A 22,347-nucleotide genomic window follows, 5' to 3' on the forward strand; every position below is an offset into this window, starting at 1 on the left:
TGCTCCAATCTTGAGTACAAATCAAGACATATTTGCGGTAAAGTAACCATTTTTGCAGCATGAAACGATAAAAGCCGCCTGACCAGGCTGACTACACATGTGCAGCTTCCTATACCACTCCCTAATTAGGTGAGAACATGGAGCAAGGAAAACTATAGGAGGGAGCATTACGTGATGGGGCCAGCCTTGGCAAGCGAACGCTTTGTGAAGCCACAATGGTGACCCAACACGTCACCTCTCGCGTCGACATCACACAGGAAATTCGAGATTTGGCGAAAGGTTTGGTTACCGGTAGTTTTTATTCGGTGCGAGCTCGGCTGGCAGCTGCTAACTACTGAGAAGGAGGCCCCCATGGCTCCTCAGTTGCTCTGCGTGTATCTTTAGCCACATTTTTCTCTGGATGCTTGTTTCGCTTCGGTAGTTTCCTGCAAGGCATGTGTTCCGCACTTTGGGCGAGTTGTGAGAGATTCACAAACCAACGTCAGCGCATTTAGGTTACAGGTTATACACGCCAGCCTAAGCAAACAGACCGTTGTGAGTGACAATGAGCGATATGTATTTGTCGTATTTTTGACCAAGGCCTTGCCTGTGTGTACTTTGCCCTGTTATGCAAGCATTATTGATCTGCATTGTAGCTGGGTCAGTGGCATCTTAGGCATGAGGGTTTGCGGGCATGCGATTGATCGCTTTGCGAGAGATGGAGCTTATTGCCTCAAATGGCGCTCACTCCCACAAGAAACGGTGAGTTGTATTTGCTGCGTACGGGCTATGCTGTTCTATCATAAAACACGGTGCATTTTCAATTTATCTGCTCCCAAGAAAACCAGCAGCAACTGCGAACAGCGTTTGTTCCAGCTTTTGGCGTCTGATACCGATATACGGCCGGCTCATGCGGTCTCCGCTATGTTCCCAAGCACTGCCCCTGCTTCGAAAACAGCGTACTGCGGACACAAACAAGCGGAAGGTCATCGGACGCATACGATCCTATTGCAAAAAAATGGGGTTTTACGTGCCTAAAGCACGATCTCATTGAGACGCGCTGCAGTGGAGGACTCCGGAATAATTTGGGGCCCCCAGAGTTTTTTAACCTGCACCTAAATTGAAGTACACGGGTGCTTTTGCGTTTCGCCCCCACCGAAATGCGGCCGCCGTGGTCGGCATTCCATTCCGCTATATCGTGCTTAGCAGCCCAACACCATAGCCACTTAGCAACCACGGCGGGTACGACATAACATGTATCGGTGAACGAAAGAGAAAGGTGTACTCCAACTCCAACTAAACTTTGCTTTATCCCTCACACAAGAACAGACCGGCTTACAAAGGAGTTTTTAGCGTCCCTTTATATGTGAACGATATCCGTGCTTAGCTTCTGAAATGACAACAGACATTACTATGCAATATACTGAAACACGAACCTCAGCGCACATTTGCCGCAAAAGCGGTCAGCAGTGTAGCAACGCCATGCACCTTTCGGAAAGGCCTGCATCATTTGCCTTCAATTTCCGACAAGCTTGAGAGGCAATCTCTCTGATGCGGCTCGCCGGATGGATACCCACAGCGCAATACCGCGATTCGATGCCATCATGGATGCCACAATCCAGAAACTTTAGAGCGCCATTAAGCGAAAGTGCCGCGGCGGTAGCAATCTTTTTGTTTATTTGAACAGCTTCAAATGATTCCGCATGTCTATCGAAAAAAGAAAAATCAACCTGGAGTACTAAAACTTACCGCGTGCTTTGATGTTTTTATCACGTGCTGGACCGCCAAAACGGATTCAATCGCGTTGATCCCTGCCCTTATTGCCTTCCTCCATGCGTAAGAAGCGCAGCGCGTGCTGCCCCCTGGTGCCGTACTCTGTGAGCACGTAGAACAAAACAGAATCAGTTTCGTTTACGCATTTGTGCTTCAGTTGCTGGAACAATAAAATAATTGCTTGACAAGTAAATAAATTTTGAAAAAGAAGAGCGCTCTCTCTCTCACACGGTAGTGCACTTTATACACAGAGATAGAGAATGCAAGAAGAAGAACGTCAGGGAGGCCAACCAGACCAGTTGCTACTGGGGATAGCAAACCCCAGTGATGCAATGCAGTGCACTGCGATGCGTCAATAAGCTCCAGTGTAGTGATAATTTGGGCTGGTTTGTGCATGTAATGAATGGGTAAATAATGACTTGTGTCATAACATTTACCCCTAGATAAAACACATGGAACAAATGGCGTTGCACGCTGGGTCAAACAGAAATTAAGCTTGAATCATCACGCGAACTCGGCCATGGGCGTTCTTGCTTTCCTTTTCTTCTATTTGACAGCGCGCACGCCATCGTACTATGTCGTTCATCGTCAGTCACCATCCCGTAGTTTGCACACATGTCGGCGCGTGAATGTTCGCGATTTTTGTTCCGCCGTAGAAGAACGTGCGTGCTCACCGGTCTTGCTTCAAGCGCCAAATCATTGCATTTACAACTTACCGCAAGAATCGACAATGCATGAACAGTGAAGATTATGCGTAATGGTTGAGTGTCAGTGAATGGACAGTTTAGAATAAAAAACAGGAACAGCGCGACAAAGGGCGAGCGAGTAAAGAGCACAGGACAGAGCACTGACTAGCAACCAAGTGCTTTATTTGCAGCATCAGCGCATAAAGACGTCATTGAGGCTGACATAAAGAGCATAAATATGCTGCTTCTGCAAATAACGCACTTGGTTGCCAGTCAGCGCTCTGTCCTGTTTTCTTCACTCGCTCGTCCTGTGTCGCGCTGTTTTTGTTTTTATTCTAAAGCTGAAGTAACAAGCCCCTCTGAACACATTGCTAACGAACTGGCAGTAATGGACAGATACGAGTTATTTTGGAAATATGATGGGAATGAGTTAAGCCAACAACATTATAGTTCAGTAAAACGCTTTCACTATTGGGTAAATTGCTTCCCGCATTAGAAATTTTATTTGGCCGTTGTAGTTGGATCTATAGACCACCACTTCCCTTCCAGATGATTTGTTGCAAAATGTATACGCACTTACGGTCATTGTATCACTCCCTGCATTCCAGTACTGATTTCTAGTGCGCACATTTTTGGCGTAGAGTACAAATGTTATTCCCAGTGCACCAGCACCTTGGTGTGGCAAGTTTATTTACGTTGGCACGTATGGCCACGGCTTTTCGTTTACTTAAAGATATATACTGTATTAAAAACTGCAAAGCGCTTAAATTGAGAACTTTGCAAACACACGCATATATTTGCGCATTGATCATCGTTATACAAGTCCCGTATGCGCAGCAAACTGTGACCGGAATAGAGGATGCGTATATATGTTTATACGATCTGTTATTGCAGCTTTTCGTAAAAGGATAGCTCCCACATTTTATACGTATCTTCATAACGCGTACAGTTTGTGTGTTCAAAAAATATTGTTAGATAAAACTTTGTGAGTACAAGCGCTCATTCAGACAGAGTGTATAGTTTTCCTCACAAAAATACATATGTTCGCATAAAATACGGAATTCTGTCTGTTTCGCGCAAAACGGTGTAGCTATATTATTACAGTGAAATGTTCGTAAAATCTTAAACAGAGAGCAGCTTGCTTTTATTAACAGAAGCTTTTGCTGTATTTTTGACATGCGGCATACTTTCCGTATTTCTGCCTGCTATCCCTCCCTATAATGAATAAAATCCTCCCTGTAGAGACGGATTTTTTTTTTTTACAGTTTGAATGAGGACGGGTAAGTTTTACGAGGTGAGGATGAGGTTAAGGTGGGGATGAAGCTCCTGTGTTGAGCGCGAAGGAAGAACTCAAGAAAAAAACTAGGCCATTTGCCTGGCCTTTGGTCGGAAGCGAGCGCTGCTTAAGCGGAAAGTGCTTAAAAGATTGATTTAGGTATGGCGCGACAAGCGATACGTAATGCCTAGGACCGTTGCCAACCACGTGTTACTCACACGCCTCTTAGTGATTATTATGATATGTCCTGTACTGCTCGCTGCTCTCAGCATCTGTAGACGCCTATTCTGGCTCAGAAATCAGATAGCTCAAATTTTTTAATAGAGTCCATGGACGAATATCTCAGAGTACAGGCTAAATGCATCCCATACGCAAGACGTGTTCACTACTGGTGGGCTTCAATTTCGCAATTTGATCATGTGTCTCCGTGTGAATATTTAAATAGGGTGGCGCTTGGCCAGAACTATTGCCGGAAAGTCTTGGAACGCTAGATCTGACTTGAGCACTCTCCTCCATCATCTTCATCAGCCTGGTTACGCCCACTGCAGGGCAAAGGCCTCTCCCATACTTCTCCAACTACCCCGGTCATGTACTAATTGTGGCCATGTCGTCCCTGCAAACTTCTTAATCTCATCCGGCCACCTGACTGTCTGGCGCCCCCTGCTACGCTTCCCTTCCCTTGGCATCCAGTCCGTAACCCTTAATGTCAATCGGTTATCTTCCCTCCTCATTACATGTCCTGCCCATGCCGATTTCTTTTTCTTGATTTCAACTAAGATGTCATTACCTCGCGTTTGTTCTCTCACCCAATCTGCTCTTTTTTTATCCCTTAGCGTTACACCCATCATTATTCTTTCCATAGCTCGCTTCGTCGTCCTCAATTTAAGTGGAACCTTTTTTGTAAGCCTCCAGGTTTCTGCCTCCAACTCTCCTCCAACTTCTTCCTAAAGTAAATGATGGCTCTTATTATATCCTGAACAATATATCTATTTACTTGTACATTGCGATTCCTTATGCAATGAAGTTGCAGGAATTAACTCTAAAGGCGAAACAGTACATCTGTCTCAGGCGATATTTGACATATCTCGTAGCAGTTAAAAAAAGAAAACGGCACATGCTTTTGACATTTATGCGTATCGTGAAAGCGATGTTACGGATAAGAAGAAAAACATTCGCAGTTCCGCCCGAAAGCCGAAGCACCGATTCCGATAACAAATGAGTAGACAGCTCTACGGACTGACGATAGTAGCTTTATCATCCGCATAAGCTTGTAAACTTTCGCTTACGAACTAATTTAGCAATAATGGAATCTGTGCGCGTCAGTCAGCGAGGACGCAGAAATAGACGCACAGAGATAGCGCTGTCCTTGTGTGTCTGGCTCTTTCTGAGTCCTTGTTCAGTCGCGCTTGCACATTCTGTAATGAATTCAAACCGACTAGTCCGCCAATGTGTTTTAACGAAACTAACTCACAATTTCACGCGTGCACAAATAGACCTGAACACATCTCGGTTGACCAGTGCGGAGACATGCTGTCAAAATTCTGGAGGGATGAATCGCGCCAGCCGCAAGCGAATTGACCTTTATGCATCTCTCGCTTCAACGCGAACGAAACGTCGAAAGCACAGCGCATACGCAGCTACATACAGTCGCTGATCGCTTTGCAGATGAGGCCCGCGCGGCCGCGCACTGTGGCTACGTCGCAGATCGCTTTCAAGACACACGAGCGCTGGAAACGCGTCCCTGCAGCGTCCGCCAAAGGCACCTACTACGGTGTCTGCGATTCGCGTAGCCAAGGCCGTAGTAGATGTTGCGGTTGTATCCACTCTGTACGGAGCGGAGGGCGGGGAGAACATTGAAACACGAAAGCAGCCGCCGGGGATCACCCTCCTCCGTCACCTCATGCTTCGCGTGCAACATGAGGGCGCACGCATGCGGGCTGTCTTCGCTCGCGCACGCGAGATGTAACAGCGTTCGTCGGCTCACCCCCTGCGTTTTCACTAATACGGAGCCTGACGGCGACCGGCGGCAGAGATGTGCCCTGAGCGTCCATATAATTGCTATCGCAATCAAAGCAACAAATTTCTCCGGCAGGGGCACTTATTATAACAACACGCACGAGGACTAGAGAGCGTCTACCACAAATGTATCTCTATGCAGCAGCGCGAAAAAGGTCTGTGCTATTATTAACTCTATGCGGACGCAGTTTTGTTATTTAGAAGCATTTTGTTTATGATGAGCTTTTGTTAGTGGAGCACCACACAGGAATGTCTCACAAGCCCTGCTTGTCAGACATTCGCTTGCACATTTTCGGCGAGAAATAGCCGGCCTACACTTATTAGTTTCACCGTTGCAATTCTCTCACTTAACAGACTACAACTGACGCAAAACCGCAGTTAGAGCCATGTACATAATTGCGTGAGCTGGTTCTCACTCTCGGCGCATCGCGCGACAATACACTGGTTTATAAAGCGTGCTTCAGCTAACGCGTGCCAAGATTTCACAAAATGCACGTGGACGTAACGAGAATGTGGCGAAAGAAGTATTAATTCTTCACGGTGATCTTCAGCAACTTCGATTATTGTTTTACAGTGGGCTTAGTTTATTAACAATAATTTAATGAAGTTTTAAAGTATTGTTTAACTGCAATATCTTCAATGGACAACTTGTAGCCTAATAAGAAATATTCAAATAGATTTTTATATATATAGCTGCTGACGTTTTCAGTTTCGGGAGCTGCAATAAATCGTGTGTGAGATTCGAAAACTTGCCGCATGGTAGGCACCTGCGCACAGTGACATTAGTGCACTCAAACATGCCACGAATGAATGCTGTTAGACTGTCTTAATGATCAATATTTTAGGGCTGTTCTTTTTATTCTTTTTCAAATAGAGCGGCAAAAGGCTCTACCGTTCATTGCGTACCCTAAGTATAAGAATCGGACGTAGTTGTGCTTTTATGCGTCTGGAGCACGCGCCTCCTAAGTGAAATGTCTATCGTTATCTTCGTCAGAGGAGGACAGTGATGCTGGCCACCTTTGCGCTCTGTGGCTTCGGCAACCTGTGCTCCGTGGGCATCGCTCTGGGCACACTTGGGGCGCTCTGCCCAGAGCGGTTGTCCACCATCGCTGGGCTCGGATTCCGTGCCATGTGGGCCGGCTGCATATCTTCGATTCTCAACGCTTGCGTCGTTGGTGAGTGTGATTGCTCTTAATATAGCTACACTACCTGGATATCTCTGTATCTCTGGCTTGCGTTAGTTTACTGGGTCTCACGCCAGAATGAATGTTTGCTTCTTCATACATGGAAACCATTGCTCTCGCTTTACGGATCGTTTCAGTTGGTAATTAACGCTTAATAACTGGCTTCAACGCTGCAGCTAAAATATTAGCACTGCATGAAGGCAACCCAGAAAGGAAGAACAGTTTACGTGATTTTAAAAGCGCTGTCCGTTGTTCAAAAATTGGTAATCAAAAGTACAGCTTCTGCCGCTTTGATTGAGAAACTGGCTGCACCAGGATCACCAAGAGCACTGCCCTTGATTCCTGCCCTTATTTGGTCTACAACATAATGGGCTTCACCACCAGTGTACGCCATTAGTCATGTTATCTCGCATAGTTCATATGTCAGTGACTGATCGTCGTTAGCTGTCCTTAGGCGCGATCACAGATTCGATGCCGCAAGAGGGATGGTATTCTTGTGAAATACCGTCATCTTGTCAATTTTGAAGCGGTGGCACTTTCAACCAATGAGAGAAGCCATATCAGCCATATTGGACAATCAGAACTGAATAGATCACGAAATATATAGTATGGCGAAATTTAAAATTGTTCACAACGTGTGTGCAGCTCTAGTTTTTAAAAAGAGGGGGTATATGGCCTTGCACGGCTTTTCAAAACTTCTCCTATGTACTAGAAGAGAAACTTGGGTGAGTTGGTGGTGATTCATGTTTTAGAAATTAAGCGCGCAAAACAGTCAGAGACGAGTGAAACGAAGAACACGACACTGGCGCTGACTCGCAACTGAAGTTTATTTTGACGAAAGTCACATCTATATTCACAGGCCAAGACATGCCAAGATGTCAACAACTAAGCTATTGTGCATGCGCATTAGGGGCCATCTTGGTGACTTGTTGAAACACACGTGCAAAATATCAGTGCGTCACTATGTGGATAAAACCAATGCGGCAAAACGTAAAAAAACCATAAACCCAAAAGAAGACTTCCCTATCAGACTGAACAACAACATACCGGGAAACACTTTCTTCAAAATATCTCAATTCTTTTTTACTAAAAGTGACAGATGATCTACTAACGCACCTTTCCCTTTCTTATCACTATGAAGAGATTCCATAATCTCCATTGTTGTTCGATCTTTTTCCAGACCAAAAAACTGTTTTTTCCACTAACGGTTCACGCACACGCACTCTGTAGTGCAAAGGCAAGCGCAAAGGCCCTGTACTTTTAATAGTGACAAGTGCTCCTTTAATCTTTAGTTCACGCAGTGGCCTGTCTGGCACATATAAACCTTCCCGCTTGACAGGGGCAAGCTGTACACAACGGAAGGGCCATATAGACACCTATTTTTTAACTTCTCGGAACAGAAACTGCATTCCTCGCCATGGCCCAAATATTTTTTGTGCAAATGAGAACGAATCATACCAAGTTTGTTGGGAGGAGATATGACCACACGCACCCCATACGTACTAGCCACGTTCTTTAAGCAATGAGGAAACTTGTACAAACATTGCACCACCACCGGTCTTCTTACAGCGGAGCTGTATACCTCTACCGTCCAAGAAAATGCTCGTGTCATTGGCATGGTAAGCAAAAAACTTCCCATATGAGGGCTGATCCCGGAGAACACGTAATGCCGGGCCGACCCACGGTAGAGGTGAAGCAGGCGTTAAGCTGTCCCCATGCGTAGGCCGATTCCGAAGCTAGAGCAATGCAGGGCCGACCCGCGGCGGAGGGGCAGTTCGCCATTACGGGGCCCAAGTACAGAGCTTCGCTGGTCATCTTTCTTCACAGAGTGGAAGGGCACTGAGATTTATTTCACTGCAGCTAGAAACCCTTGATTTTCTTTTTCATTATTAGTACTCTAATTAGTAAATACCTAAATAGTAAAGTGGCTGGTATTTTGAAGATTTTCTAGGAAGAGTAAAGCTTCAAAATTTACTTTTTAGTTGCCTGCCGAAGATGACATTCAATTCCTGGATATTACAATATGTTTTGCGAGGACCATTTCGCTGGGTATATGAGCCTCGTTCGCAAAGGTGCTTTTACATTTTTCCTGAGGACACTCAAAAATGGTAGAAACGAGTATTGTTTACGCCACGCTGCGCATGGTGTTACAGAAGACGTGCGAGCATTCGTTGAGGGAGGGTTTGTTCTCCCAGATTCAGAGTACAGAACCCTGGTTAGCCAGAAAGGGAAATCTTGAGGGCTTGGGGATAATCTCATTAGGTGAATAAAGGATATTAATAAGGTAAAGAGAAAATCAAGGCATTCCACGTTCAAAGAACGCGGACCGGTGGTGTTGCCATATTTGCAGAACTTTTCGCATTGCTTGAAGAACGTGGCTGGTATGTATGGGCTACATGTGGTCATGTCCAAGCACAACGAACTTGGTACAATTTGTTCTCGTTCGCACAAAAAAAATATTGAGTCATGGCAAGTACTGCAGTTTCTGTTCCGAGAAGTTACAAATAGACACGTTATATATAGATCTTGTGTTTTATACAAGTTACCCCCTCGTGCGGGAATGTTTATGTGGGCCAGACCGGCCACTGCGTGAACATTAGATTAAAGGAGCACTTATCATTAAAAGGTACAGGGACATTGCACTTGTTTTCGCATTGCAGACAGTGTGGGTGCCAACCATTAGCGACAAAAAAACTGCTTGTTTTTTTCTGGCATAAAGATCAAGCCACAAGGGTGATTAACCAAGCTTTTCATACTGATAGGGAAGGGTGCGTCAGTAGACCGTCCGTCACACTTAGTAAAAAAGAATTAAGGTATTTGGAAGGAAGTGTTTCACGGTAGATTTTGGGTAAGTTGGATAGAGAAGTCTTCTTTTAGGTGTATGGTTTTTATGTTTTGATGCACTTGTCTTATGCACGTAATGACGCACTGATGTTTTCCATATGTGTTTTGACAAGTCACCAGGATGGCTCCTAATACGCATGCAAAATCGCTCAGATGTTGACATGTTGCATGCGCTGTTCTGTGTCTATAATTGTGACTTCCCTCAAGATAAATTGCAGTTGTAAGTCAGGGCCAGTGCCATGTTCTTCGTTTCCTTCGTCCTTGTCTCTATGGTTCTCTCATGTATATGCTTGTATGTACATACATTATATATATATATATATATATATATATATATATATATATATATATATATATATATATATATATATATATATATATATATATTGTCACGTGGTAGTGACGGTTGAGAAGGCAGCAAAGCTGTGATTAACCAAACGAGAGTTTTATTGGGCGCACTTGTGCCCTCAAAAACAGGCTACACTCCAAGAATGATCGTAGCGGCGAACACGATCGGCGGTCGTCGCAAATCTTATGAGTGGGTCAAGCACGTCGGCTTTTATACATCTGTCGTTGGATGTTCCAGAGCAATCGCTAGGACCCGCGTGCCTTCCACAAAGTTCCACATTATTCGCGTCATGCCCACTTGCAATCTGATAACACAAGTTGATGGGTGAAAGACAGTGGACGGAACCATCAATAACATTCCAGAAACTTCTTTTACATGCAGGCGCGTCCTGCGCTGTGCGATAACATTTGTTAGGCGGCCAGAAGTGGTCGCCCGATAAAGATAAGTACAGGTGTCATTACCCCCCTCTTAAAAAAGCATCGTCCCGATGCTACAAATATAAGAGAGCCAAACACAAAAGAACACTTATTAAATAATTGTAACGAAAGAACGAAAAGAAACAAAGTCCAAACGTCGGTTACGCGAAGTCCCAAAGTTCATTACGCTGCTAATAAGGCTTGAGTCGCACAACGTGGACTATTTCAGGTCGTGAGTGGCGCCGCTGTGATAGCGAAATGCCGTCTGGCACGACCTCATAGTCCAGTGCGCCTATGCGTCGTATGATCTTGTACGGCCCGAAATAGTGCCGCAAAAGCTTCTCGCTCAGTCCTCGTCGGCGTATAGGGGTCCAAACTCAAAGACGGTCACCGGGCTGGTACTCGACGAAGCGTCGTTGGAGGTTGTGATGTCGGGTGTCGGTACGCTGCTGGCTGTTGATCCGTAGGCGGGCGAGTTGTCGGGCTTCTTCGGCGCGCTGAGAAAAGTCCCGGCGTCAAGATACTCTTCGTCGGTGACGTGCGGCAGCATGGCGTCGAGTGTCGTCGTCGGGTTCCTACCGTAAACCAGCTTAAATGCCGTGAACTGTGTTGTTTCTTGCACTGCCGTGTTGTAAGCAAAGGTTACGTACGGCAGGGCGCGTCCCACGTCTTGTGCTCGACGTCGATGTACATTGCTAGCATATCGGCGAGGGTCTTGTTGAGGCGCTCCATGAGACCATTCGTCTGCGGGTGGTAGGCAGTTGTCATCCTTTGGCTTGGATGGCTGTACTGCAGAATGGCTTGGGTGAGCTCTGCTGTAAACGCTGTTCCTCTGTCGGTGACGAGGATTTCTGGGGCGCCATGTCGCAGCAGAATGATCTCGAGGAAAAATTTCGCCACTTCGGTTGCGCTGCCTTTCGGTAGAGCTTTAGTTTCAGCGAAGCGGGTGAGATAGTCCGTCGCCACGACAATCCACTTATTTCCGGATGTTGACGTCGGAAACGGTCCCTACAAGTCATCCCGATCTGCTGAAAAGGTCGACAAGGAGGCTTGATTGGCTGCAGTAATCCTGCTGGCATTGTCGGTGGTGTCTTGCGTCGCTGACAATGTCCGCATGTCTTGACGTAACGGGCGACGTCAGCGGACAGACGCGGCGAATGATACCTTTCCTGTATCCTCGACAGCGTTCGAGAGAATCCGAGGTGCCCAGCGGTTGCATCGTCATGTAGGGCGTACCGTATTTCTGGACGCGGCGCTGACGGAACAACAAGAAGGTAGCTGGTGCGGAATGGTTAGAAGTTGTTCTTTACGAGCAGGTTGTTTTGTAAAGTGAACGAAGACGATCCGCGCTTAAAAGCCCTAGGGACAACGTCATTGTGCCCTTCCAAATCCTCGACGAGGCCTTTTAGCTCCGGGTCTGCTCGTTGCTGTTAAGTGAAGTCTTCTGCGCTTAGTATTCCGAGGAAGGCGTCGTCATCCTTGTCCTCTTCCAGCGGGGGATCGATGGGGGCGCGTGATAGGTAGTCGGCGTCAGAGTGTTTTCGACCGGACTTGTAGATAACCATGACGTCATATTCTTGCAGTCTGAGGCTCCACCAGATGTCACGTGGTAGTGACGGTTGAGAAGGCAGCAGAACTGTGACTAACGAAACGAGAGTTCTATTGGGGAACTTGTGCCCTCAAAAACAGGCTACACTCAAGGAATGATGGTAGCGGCGAACACGATCGGCGGTCGTCGAAAATCTGATGAGCGGGTCAAGCGCGTCGGCTTTTATACATCTCTCGTCGAATGTTCCAGAGCAATCGCTGGGACCCGCGTGCCTTCCACAAAGTTCCACATTATTCGCGTCGCGCACACATCCAATCAGATAACACAAGTTGAGAGTTGAAAGGCAGTGGATGGAACCATCGATAACATTCCAGAAACTTCTTTTACATGCAGGCGCGTCCTGCGCTGTGCGATAACATTTGTTAGGTGGCGAGAAGTGGTCGCCCGATAAAGATAAGTACACATGTCAATACATATATATATATATATATATATATATATATATATATATATATATATATATATATATATATATATATATATATATATATATATATTATCACCTTGTAGTGACAGTGAAATAAGTAACTGTTACGCTGTGCCTGACAAAACGGCCTGTTTATTCGGCGAACATGTGCCCACAAAGGCAAGTTACACTCAAAGCACAGCAATAACGGGGAACACGGTCGGCGATTGCCGTAATTTAATGTACTGGTCAAGAGCGTCGACTTTTATACACGAGCTATCGAACCTGCCGGAGAAGTCGCTGACGCCCGCATGTCCGCCAGAAAGATCTACCCCATTTGGGTAGCGCATACCTGCCATCAGGTTACAAAAGATTCGATGAGAGCAGACAGCGGATAGAACCATCCATAACATTCCAGAAATTTTCGATACATGCAGGTGCGTCCAGCGCTGAGCGAGAACATTTGTTAGACGGTGGATAGTGCTCCGCCGAAAAAGATAAACTAGTCTACGCGTCCATGCCCCCTTCTCAAAAATCGTCGTCTCTATGCTATAAACGTAAGTGGAGAGCGAAACACAAAAGTAAACTTATCAAAGAATAAAAGTCCAAAGTAGGACAGTAAAAAAAAAAAACGAAGTGACAATGTCAGCTAAGCGAAGTATCAAAGTTCATTAGCACTGGTAGAATGGCTTAAGTTGCACAACGTGGACTATTTCAAGTCGTGAGCGGCGCCGCTGTGACAGCTCAATGCTTTTTAGTACGACCTCATATTCAAGTGTGCCAACGCGTTGGATTATCTTGTAGGATTCGAAAGGGCCCAGGAGATTTTCGATAAATCCTCGTCGGCGTGTTGGGGTCCAAACCATAACACGGTCGCCGGGCTGGTACTTATTAGCGACGTCAAAGGTTGAGTCGGCTATCGGACCTCTGCTGGTTCTTGATCCGCAGGAGGGCGAGCTGTCGAGATTCTTCGGCGCGCTGGTGGTGGCAACGTCAAGATTCTCTTCATCGGTAACGAGCCGCAGCATGATGTCGAATATCGTCATCAGGAGCCTGCCGTAAACCAGCTTGAACGGCGGGATCTGTATTGTTTCTTGCACCACCATGTTGTAAGCAAAGGTTACATACGGCAGAAGGCATCCCAAATCTTGCGTTCGACGTCGACATACATTGCTAGAATGTCGGCGAGTGCCTTATTCAGGCACTCCGTAAGAGCATTCGTCTGAGGGTGGTAGGCAGTTTTCCTCCTGTGCATTGTCTGACTGTACTGCAGAATGGCTTGGGTGAGCTCCGCTTTAAAGACCGTTCCTGTGTCAGTGACGAGGATTTCTGGGGAGCTATTTCGGAGTAAGATCTTGACGGCGAAGAATTTCGCCACTTCGGCTGAGTTACCTTTTGGCAGAGCTTTCGTTTTAGCGAAGCGGGTGAGGTAGTCCGTCACCACGAAGATCCACTTATTTCCGGTTGTTGATGTCGGGAAAGGTCCTAACAAGTTCATCCCGATCTACTGATGGTGAGCATGGAGGCTCAATCGGATGTAGCAATCCCGCTGGCCTTGTCCGTGGTGTCTTGCATCGCTGACAGTCTCGGCATGTCTTGACTTAAGGGGCGACGTCGATGGTCAGGTGAGACCAGTAATACATTTCCTGTATCCTCGATAGCGTCCGGGTGAATTCGAGGTGTGCGACGGTCAGATCATCATGAAGGGCGTGCAGTACATCTGGACGCAGCGCTCAGGGGACAGCAAAAACCTTGAATAATGCAACTGTAAAACTGTGCATGGCAAAACAAACTTTTTATTGGGCGAACTTATGGCTACAAAAGCTAGTTACACTGAAAGCACAGCAATAGGGAGAACACGTTCGGCGGTCGTCAAAAGCTATTCTGCCAGTAAAATACGTCGGCTTTTATGAAGGAGCCACCGAACGTTCCAGTCAAATCGCTGATGCCCGCTTGGCCCCCAGAAAGCGCTACACCATTCCAGTCTCGCATACATAGCATAAGATTACACAAGGTTCGGTGACCACCGACAGCGGATAGAACCATCGATAACATTCCAGAAAGTACCGATACATGCCGGTGCTTCCCCCGCTGAGCATAACTTGTGGTAGACGGTGAAACGTGCTCACCCGAAAATAGTCCACTTGTCAGTATATATATATATATATATATATACCTTTTTCGGGACCGTCCATTAGAGCAGGGCACCGACTCCCGGCACGAGTGGCGTTTGCGTTCCCCTATCACAAGCGCTGGAGAGATTGACCAGAGCCCCCTCTAGAGGCGTTCGATTTACCCGCATGATCCACAAGAACTCTCATTGAGAGAATGGCCCACTATAGCGTTCCTCTTCTTCGCTACTATTACCTCGGTGAAGGAGAAGGGCAACCTAACTGCTCTTCACTATGAGTGGATCATAGTAGGGCTTGAGGCGCTCGAGGTTGACAGTGTCTCGTTCACAACGGCGCATGTCCGATGACTGCTCAACAGGTTCGATCACGTAGTTGGCCGTGGATGCGCGTTATACAATACGTTAGCAAGCTCCATACTTGTGCAGTAGATTTGAAGAGAAACCAGGTGCAGCGGAAGGAACTGAGATTCACACAAGGGCTCCATAGTGGATAGTGGGAGCCGAAGTAGTGTAACCGTGAGTGCTCTTCTGGCGCACTTCGTCGTTGGAGGTAAAAGCCCTAGCGAGCTCGCGCCACTCTTCAGCATCTCTTGCCGTGGCAGAAATGGGCGCGCATCCACGTGTACCCGGCCCGTATGGTATAATTGTGCTGATCGTCTGCGACGTGTGCCGACCGTAGTGTAGGAAAAAGAATGAAAAGCCGGTGGAGCTATGAGTAGCGGTGTTGCACGCGTAGCTCAACAAAGGCATCCCAATTTTTGGGATCGGAGGGGAGCGTAGAGATGAAAAGTTCCGTATGGTATGCCGTATTTGTACGATGAACTACATGGCACTCTTTAAGAATGACTTCAACTACTTCGGACAGGAAGACACTTCCGCAATCACTGAGCAGTTTGCGAGGTTGCCAATAACACAGGATTATTCGACGAAGCTGGAAGTTGTCAACAACGCGTGCTGTAGCTGCCGGGAGGGCTATAGTTTCGGTGTATCGCGTGAGGTGGTCGACTGCCACAATGACCCTGCGGTTTCCAGCCGATGTCAGAGGAAGACACCCATACATATCGGTGCGGAAGTGTCCAAACGGTCGGCTCCGCAAGGTAAGGGTAGAAAAATGGCTGATGAGAGCCGGTGTGAAGATTTGCGGCGCTGACAACAAGGACAAGAGTTAACGAACGTCTGAACATAGCTGTACACCCCTCGCCAGTAGTACCGCTGTGAAGGCGCTCGTGCGTTTTGAAAACTCCCGATTGCGCGCATCTTGGATTGGCATAGAAAGCTGTGCATATCTCAGAACGCAGACTACAAGGTATTACAAACAACCAATGACGCCCGTTAAAGTTGCTTCGCGGCAACCCGGTGGCCGCAAATGTAAAAATGGTGATCTTCACGACGCAACGTGAGGGTTGCTGGTGGTGCTTATGAAACAGAAAGCAACTCTACAAGGGAGGTAATCCAATGCCGCTTGCGCTGCTCCAAAGTGATGGCGGTAAGGTTGTGCGAAGGAACGGTAAACTGGGATCGTGAGCAGCAGGCATTATCGTCAAGTAAGGGAGAGCGCGAGATGGCGTCGGCGTCAGATTGCTGGCGGCCGCTGCGGTAGAGCCTGCGGATATTGGAACCCTGCAGTCGAAGTACCCATCGGGCAAGACGGCTTCACGGATCTTTCGAGAACGACAGCCAGCATAGAGGATGGTGGTGCGCGACATCATGAAATTGATACAAATAAAGACGGACCTTTGTAAGAGCTCGGACGATTACCAGGCATTCTTTTTTTATGTCACAATGTAATTGGTTTGCAAGTACTGACTGTTTGGCGCGTTGGTATTACACACTAAAGGGGGAATGGCGCAACCAAACAGTGAAGAGATAGAAAGCACAGACAAGCGCAAACAGAAACAATGGTTTATATTTAAAAAAAAAACGCCAAATATATACCCGGCATAACCACGTGCAGCAGCTTGTGGCACGTGTTTATGCCAATGTATATATTTAGGGCGTTATTCAAAGTAAACTGTTGTTCAAAATGAGTCCATCCCGTCTCTGTTCGTTTGCGCCATTCCTCCTCGAGTGCCTAATTAGTCTCAGCTTTCGTAAGCGCATGACTTCCATAAGCCATGACATCGTCAGGAAACCCTTGTTTCTGCTCGGCAAGCCACGCACAGAGGCCAACACCGCTGGCACCTGTGTGCCCCTTGGTTTCTGGTTTCTCTGGTTTCATAATGGAGAAAAATTGGCGGAGACAGTCGCAAATGACGGAGCTGTGTGCGCACCTCGTCGCACTTGGACGACCACGAAGTGAGGGGCCCCTTGCTTCTAAGTCATGGGCGATATAATGGCGGCGAAATCGTGAATGAAGCAAGAGCGGAGACCGATGAAACTACCATTTCTTTTGAGGTACGTTGGCTTAGGCAATTCGACGTCGGTCCGAAATTTGGCTGGATAGGGGTTTATTCTATGCTGGATACGACGCAACCCAGAATTGTCAGTAACCGAGCCAAGGTTTAAGTAAACTGGTAGCGAAGCTCCCATAGAAGCCTACAGGTCAAAAAAGTGGTGGCTCGGTGCAACTGTTGCCAACTACGTATTTTGCGGGACAACTAGACACATTTAGTTCCACGTACGTAGAGGCTTCACGTACGCAAACGTGAAAAGCCTACGTACCTTACGTACATGCCATCCGAAACTCTTTTAGCTACACGTACGCGACGCACGCCAAGAGGGACTCCGCAGCTCCATCTATCGGGAAATGCGAACACGGCGGTAGCCAATTCAATCCTGTCTCCGTGTTTCGATGCGAGCCGTCTGCGCTCGTGCGGCCCGCTATCGCTTGTTCGTGATCTTGCGGAACTCCCGCGCGAAGCTGTCTACGTGCGCGAGAAACGCACGCAAAGAATTGAATCTTACGTACGTCCGTGACACGCGCGCGTGCCCGCTACGTTCCACGCATGTGCACTGCTCACACGTAGAAGCTCTACGTACGCAAAGCCTCTACGTACGTGTAACTAAAACTGTCTACTAACTGCAAGCAAAAAACAAAAATGAAAATGTGACCTCACAACGGAAAATGGCAGCGACGTCACGACCTTATGCTGCTTGGCGCGAGTGTTTGAATTTCTTTAGCGTCCGGCATTTGGACCGCTACGCTAGGATTTATTTTACTTTTTAGGCTTAGGAGAGCTTTCAACTTGCCTCAGCTGCAACATCAGCGTGTCCTTTAACTATAGGAGCTGCGTATGTTTCATTGCGAACATAATTGGGCTGTTATTAGCTACATATTAGGCTGTGTTAGAAGCTTCCTTAAGAAAATGACGGAATAGAGTGGAAATAAACGACACTGCCACAGACGTTTCAAAAGCAACTTCACCTTTATTCGTCCAGAATAATGCAACCCCCATAATTGACCAAAGAAAACTTGTTTGAATGCATGAAAAGTACTATGGCCAGCAGACAGTCGTAATGTATAGCAAGTTATGCGGATCATATTCACAGAATCATTCGTAATTCCTTGCAACACCATCTATTGGTATGCAGCAGTTATCAGATAAAACAACATAACCCCACATTATCATTTAGGAAACATTGGACTTACTTATTCTGCTGCCCGTCGGACACTCGGAGCCTGTGTTATACGAAGAGTAAACGAACATAGCGCGAAGTATCTTCGTGGAGCGTTCCGCATTTATTGTCTCGACGAGGCAAGCGCGTTAGATACCGCAGCGTAAACTTGCACGATAATAAAAATCCTGCGCTCACACATTTTGCCAATGAATGCCGGGCGCAAGACCACCCAAAATTTGAAGAGAAGCGCATGTCACGCTTTGAACAAACACGCTAGAAAATAAAAAAAAAACTCAGATGAAACAGCCGCGTTCAAGTGAGCAACGCCATTCAGCACGATATAGTGACTGGTTCGCACAGCCTTGCCAAGTCTTGCGCCAGATTCACTAGTTGGTAGGGGTCACCAAGTGCGAGCTAATAAATAGAGAAATAGGAAAAATTGCCATTTGTTACCACAACAAAAATACTTGAAACGGAATATTTCTTGTATGATATTATTCTGGTTAAAAATTTTCGAACGTTTTTTTTTTTTCGCATGGGTTTTCTAGTTTCAATGTCTGTTCCAACCTCATCTAATCGCGCTTCAATTGTCTGCCACTAACTGACATTTTTAGCGATGGGTTTTAGCGCGCCTTTCGTTCCACGCTTCGCGACCTCTTTAGATAGAACTTGACCAAGCTGCGAATGTGCACTTTTTTAGGTTTTGTTGTAGGCCAGCGTTCGTAAACACGTTAAACACACCGGAGCCAGTGAAGGCGGCTGGTAAAACCAGGAACAAAAACTACGACGTCGTCAAGATAGCACAAGCACGTGTGCCACTACAAGCCGCGTAGAAATGTGTCCCCCGTGTGCTCAAAAGTGGCCGGCGAATTACAAAGTTCAAAAGGTATTACGTTAAATTCGTATAAGCCATCGAGTCTGACAAAAGCTGTCTTCCGCTTATCGGCGTGCGCCGTGGGTACTTGCCGACACCCTGCGCGCACACCTAGACATGGGAAGAATTCTGCCCCTTGTAGGTGCCAATCGCGCAGGAAACGGTGAGGCGTCCTTGCGAGTGACTTTGTTCAGATGCCGCACTCACCCACGTAATAGATGAGTACGTTGCTCAGTTTTGTGGGATCGTCCCATTTTCTGACATGTCGTTAGCCTGTTCTCGACATCGGTGGCGTCCGTGCCGCTGAAAATGGCGGGGTCTCTATGGTGAAGCAAACTATAGTATATATATATATATATATATATATATATATATATATATATATATATATATATTCTATTTATTTATTTTACAATACTGCCGCTCTCAGCCGAGAGCCTAGCAGACGGGCATGAACACTTTCTTTTCCCGACATAAATACATTGCGAGTTACACAAAGAATGAAAAAGCAACAATATTCAACAAAATACAAAGGATAAGGTAGATAAGCTATACAACAGAACACTAAACATAGCAGAACAAAAATGAACAACAACCGGGGCATATCATAGTCAAAGCAAAAAACGTGAAGTATTGGAAACAAAGAAGTGTACACAATTTTTTTCCTAAGCACTGTTAGTTTAGCATAAAGAGAACAGGGAACAAACATGAGAAATCATTAATAATCTCTTGCGATGAGCTCCAGTTGTGAAACGAACAGGGATAAAGAATTTGTCGCTGTTAATGATGAGGTAAGTTCATTCCATTCTCTGATTACTCGAGGAAAGAATGAGTACCTGAATGCGTCATTAGAAAAGGAATATTCAGTTAGCGTATGTTCGTGTTGATGCCGTGTTATCCTAGATTGCGAATATGAAATGTACCGGTAGATCTCAATTTTATACTGATGGTGCAGCATTTGAAACAGAAATTTTTATCGACCTTGTTTCGCTCTCGTCGATAATGTGTTGAGGCCTGAGGAAGCTAAGAGACGTGAAGGTGAGTCAGTAGAACGATATTTACTATGAATGAACCTTGCAGCTTTTCTTTGTACAGCTTCAAGTTTAGCTATGTTAGTTGCTGTGTAAGGAAACCAAACTGCGTTAGCGTATTCTGAAATAGGTCTCACAAATGTTTTGTAGGCCAGAAGCTTAATGTTCGTTGGAGCGATCTTTAGGCGCCTTTTTAGATGAAATAGCTTTCGTAGTGCAGTAGTTGTAATATTAGTTATGTGTGTTTCCCAATTGAGGTTTGATGTCAGCGTTATTCCTAAATATTTCTGTTGCTCAACCATGGAAAGAGGCGTGCCATTAACGACATAGGTGAAATGAGAGGGTTGCTTTTTTCTTGTTATTGTCATTGCCACTGATTTATTGACGTTAATAGACATTTGCCACTGGGAACACCACTCGGCTAGCGTGTTAAGGGAATCAGAAGGATCGAGATGGTCGTTATGGCTGTTAATTTCCTTATATATCACGCAGTCATCCGCGAAGAGTTTGATTTTGCACCCTATATTATCGGTTAAATCGTTAATAAAGATTAGAAATAATAGCGGCCCGAGTACCGAGCCTTGTGGTACTCCAGATGTGACAGGAACGACATCAGATGGCATGTGGTCAAACATAACAAATTGTGAGCGGTGTGTTAGAAAAGCTGTTATCCAAGCAGAAACTTCTCCTTTCCCGATGGCATGCTCCACTTTTGCAATTCGTTTAGTGTGACTCACGCAATCAAAAGCTTTAGATAAGTCAAGTAAAATCATGTCAATTTGAGAACGATTATTAATACTAAGAGCGAGGTCATGAACTACCTCTGTTAGTTGAGTGATGGTTGATAAGCCAGATCGAAAACCATGCTGGTGAGGCGATAGGATGTTTTCACGTTCTAGAAATACTGTCATGTGTTTTAGAATGATGTGTTCTAGTATTTTGCATGAAGTGCTGGTGGGAGATATGGGTCTGAAATTGGCAACATTATTTTTGTCTCCTTTCTTGTGGATCGGTATTATTTTAGCCTTTTCCCAGTCATGCGGTAGATTAGAAGTTGCTAGTGATTTACGAAAAATGTCTCCCAGATATCTACTGCACCACTCAGCATATTTTTTTAGGAATTCGTTTGGAATTTCGTCAGGCACGGTTGATTTCTTAGGGTCAATGTTGAGGAGAAGATTGTGGATGCCGGCATCCGTTATTATTAACCGATCAAGCACTGACGTACAGGATGGTGGAAGAGGGGGGAGTGTGCCATTGTCTTCCGTGAAGACTGATTTGAAGAAATTGTTATATTTGTTTGCCGTTGCACTTTTTTCTTCTTCAGTTAGTTTGGTTGTTGTCTGCTCGGTACTGCGCAGATGTTTCCAGAATCTTTGTGGGTTATCTTTTAGGAAGTTAGCAAGAGTGACACTGTAGTAATATTGTTTCGAATCTTTTAGTTTCTGCTTGAAATGCATAACTGCAGATTTTAACTTCAAGGTTGTAGATGGTTTTGGGTTATTCTTGTTAGCCTTACGAAGCCGGTTTGCGCGCCGTTTGGCATGGATTATTTCGCGTGTGATCCATGGATTCTTAAGGTGCTGTTTTTTCTTTTGCATTGGAATATAATTAGTTATACAGTGCAGGACGATGGTTTTAAATGTAGCCACAATGCATCTACATCAGTAGATTCCTGAGATGCTTTTTCCGAAAAGGAATCGAATTCATGCGACAGATAAGTTAGTATGCTTGCGTCATCTGCTTTATGAAAGTTAAAAAAGCTTTTTACTGTTGACTGGGTAGTAATACAATGATCAAGCTGGAATGTACACATAGGTGTACTATGATCAGATATTCCTTCAATAATGTCTATTTGTGCTTGACTTGTAGTAAAATGGTTGCTAAGAAATATGAGGTCGAGGATATTTTTCGTTGAGCCTTGAACGCGGGTAGGACGAGTTACAAGTTGATGTAGGTTAAAATTTAGCATTAAGTCTATTAGCACTTCAGAGGCTTCTGACGTATGATGCATTGTGGACCAGTCTATGTCAGCTAGGTTAAAGTCGCCCGCAAGAATAATCCTGGATTGATGGACATGACGCTGTATATATTTTTGAATTGCTGAAAGCCATGCACTGTCAGAGAAAGGGCTCCGATAAACGCAACCGGTTACGATTGACGTCCCGTCACACAAAAGTTTGCAGAAAACGGCTTCAGCGTTGTCCACCTCGGG

At 45.8% G+C, this 22,347-nt stretch overlaps 1 protein-coding gene across 10 annotated transcripts in view; it reads left to right on the plus strand.

Moving 5' to 3' along the window:
* LOC135910455 (uncharacterized transporter YutK-like) overlaps positions 1 to 22,347 on the plus strand; it is a 365,908-nt gene that overhangs the window by 239,171 nt on the left and 104,390 nt on the right. For 8 of the 10 annotated variants that reach the window (XR_010567076.1, XR_010567077.1, XR_011507822.1 and 5 more), the window contains one exon: positions 6,725 to 6,905. The exons of 1 other annotated variant lie outside the window; for it this stretch is intronic. Coding sequence is in view for 1 of the 9 variants with exons in the window: in XM_065442490.1 (XP_065298562.1) it covers positions 6,725 to 6,905 (181 nt within the window). In the remaining 8 variants the exon portion in view is untranslated. Of the gene's footprint in view, positions 1 to 6,724; positions 6,906 to 22,347 lie in introns of those variants that run through there. One more of the 10 variants, XR_011507823.1, reaches the window with a different exon arrangement.

The sequence above is a fragment of the Dermacentor albipictus genome, chromosome 8 (assembly GCF_038994185.2).
Source record: "Dermacentor albipictus isolate Rhodes 1998 colony chromosome 8, USDA_Dalb.pri_finalv2, whole genome shotgun sequence".
NCBI lineage: Eukaryota > Metazoa > Arthropoda > Arachnida > Ixodida > Ixodidae > Dermacentor > Dermacentor albipictus.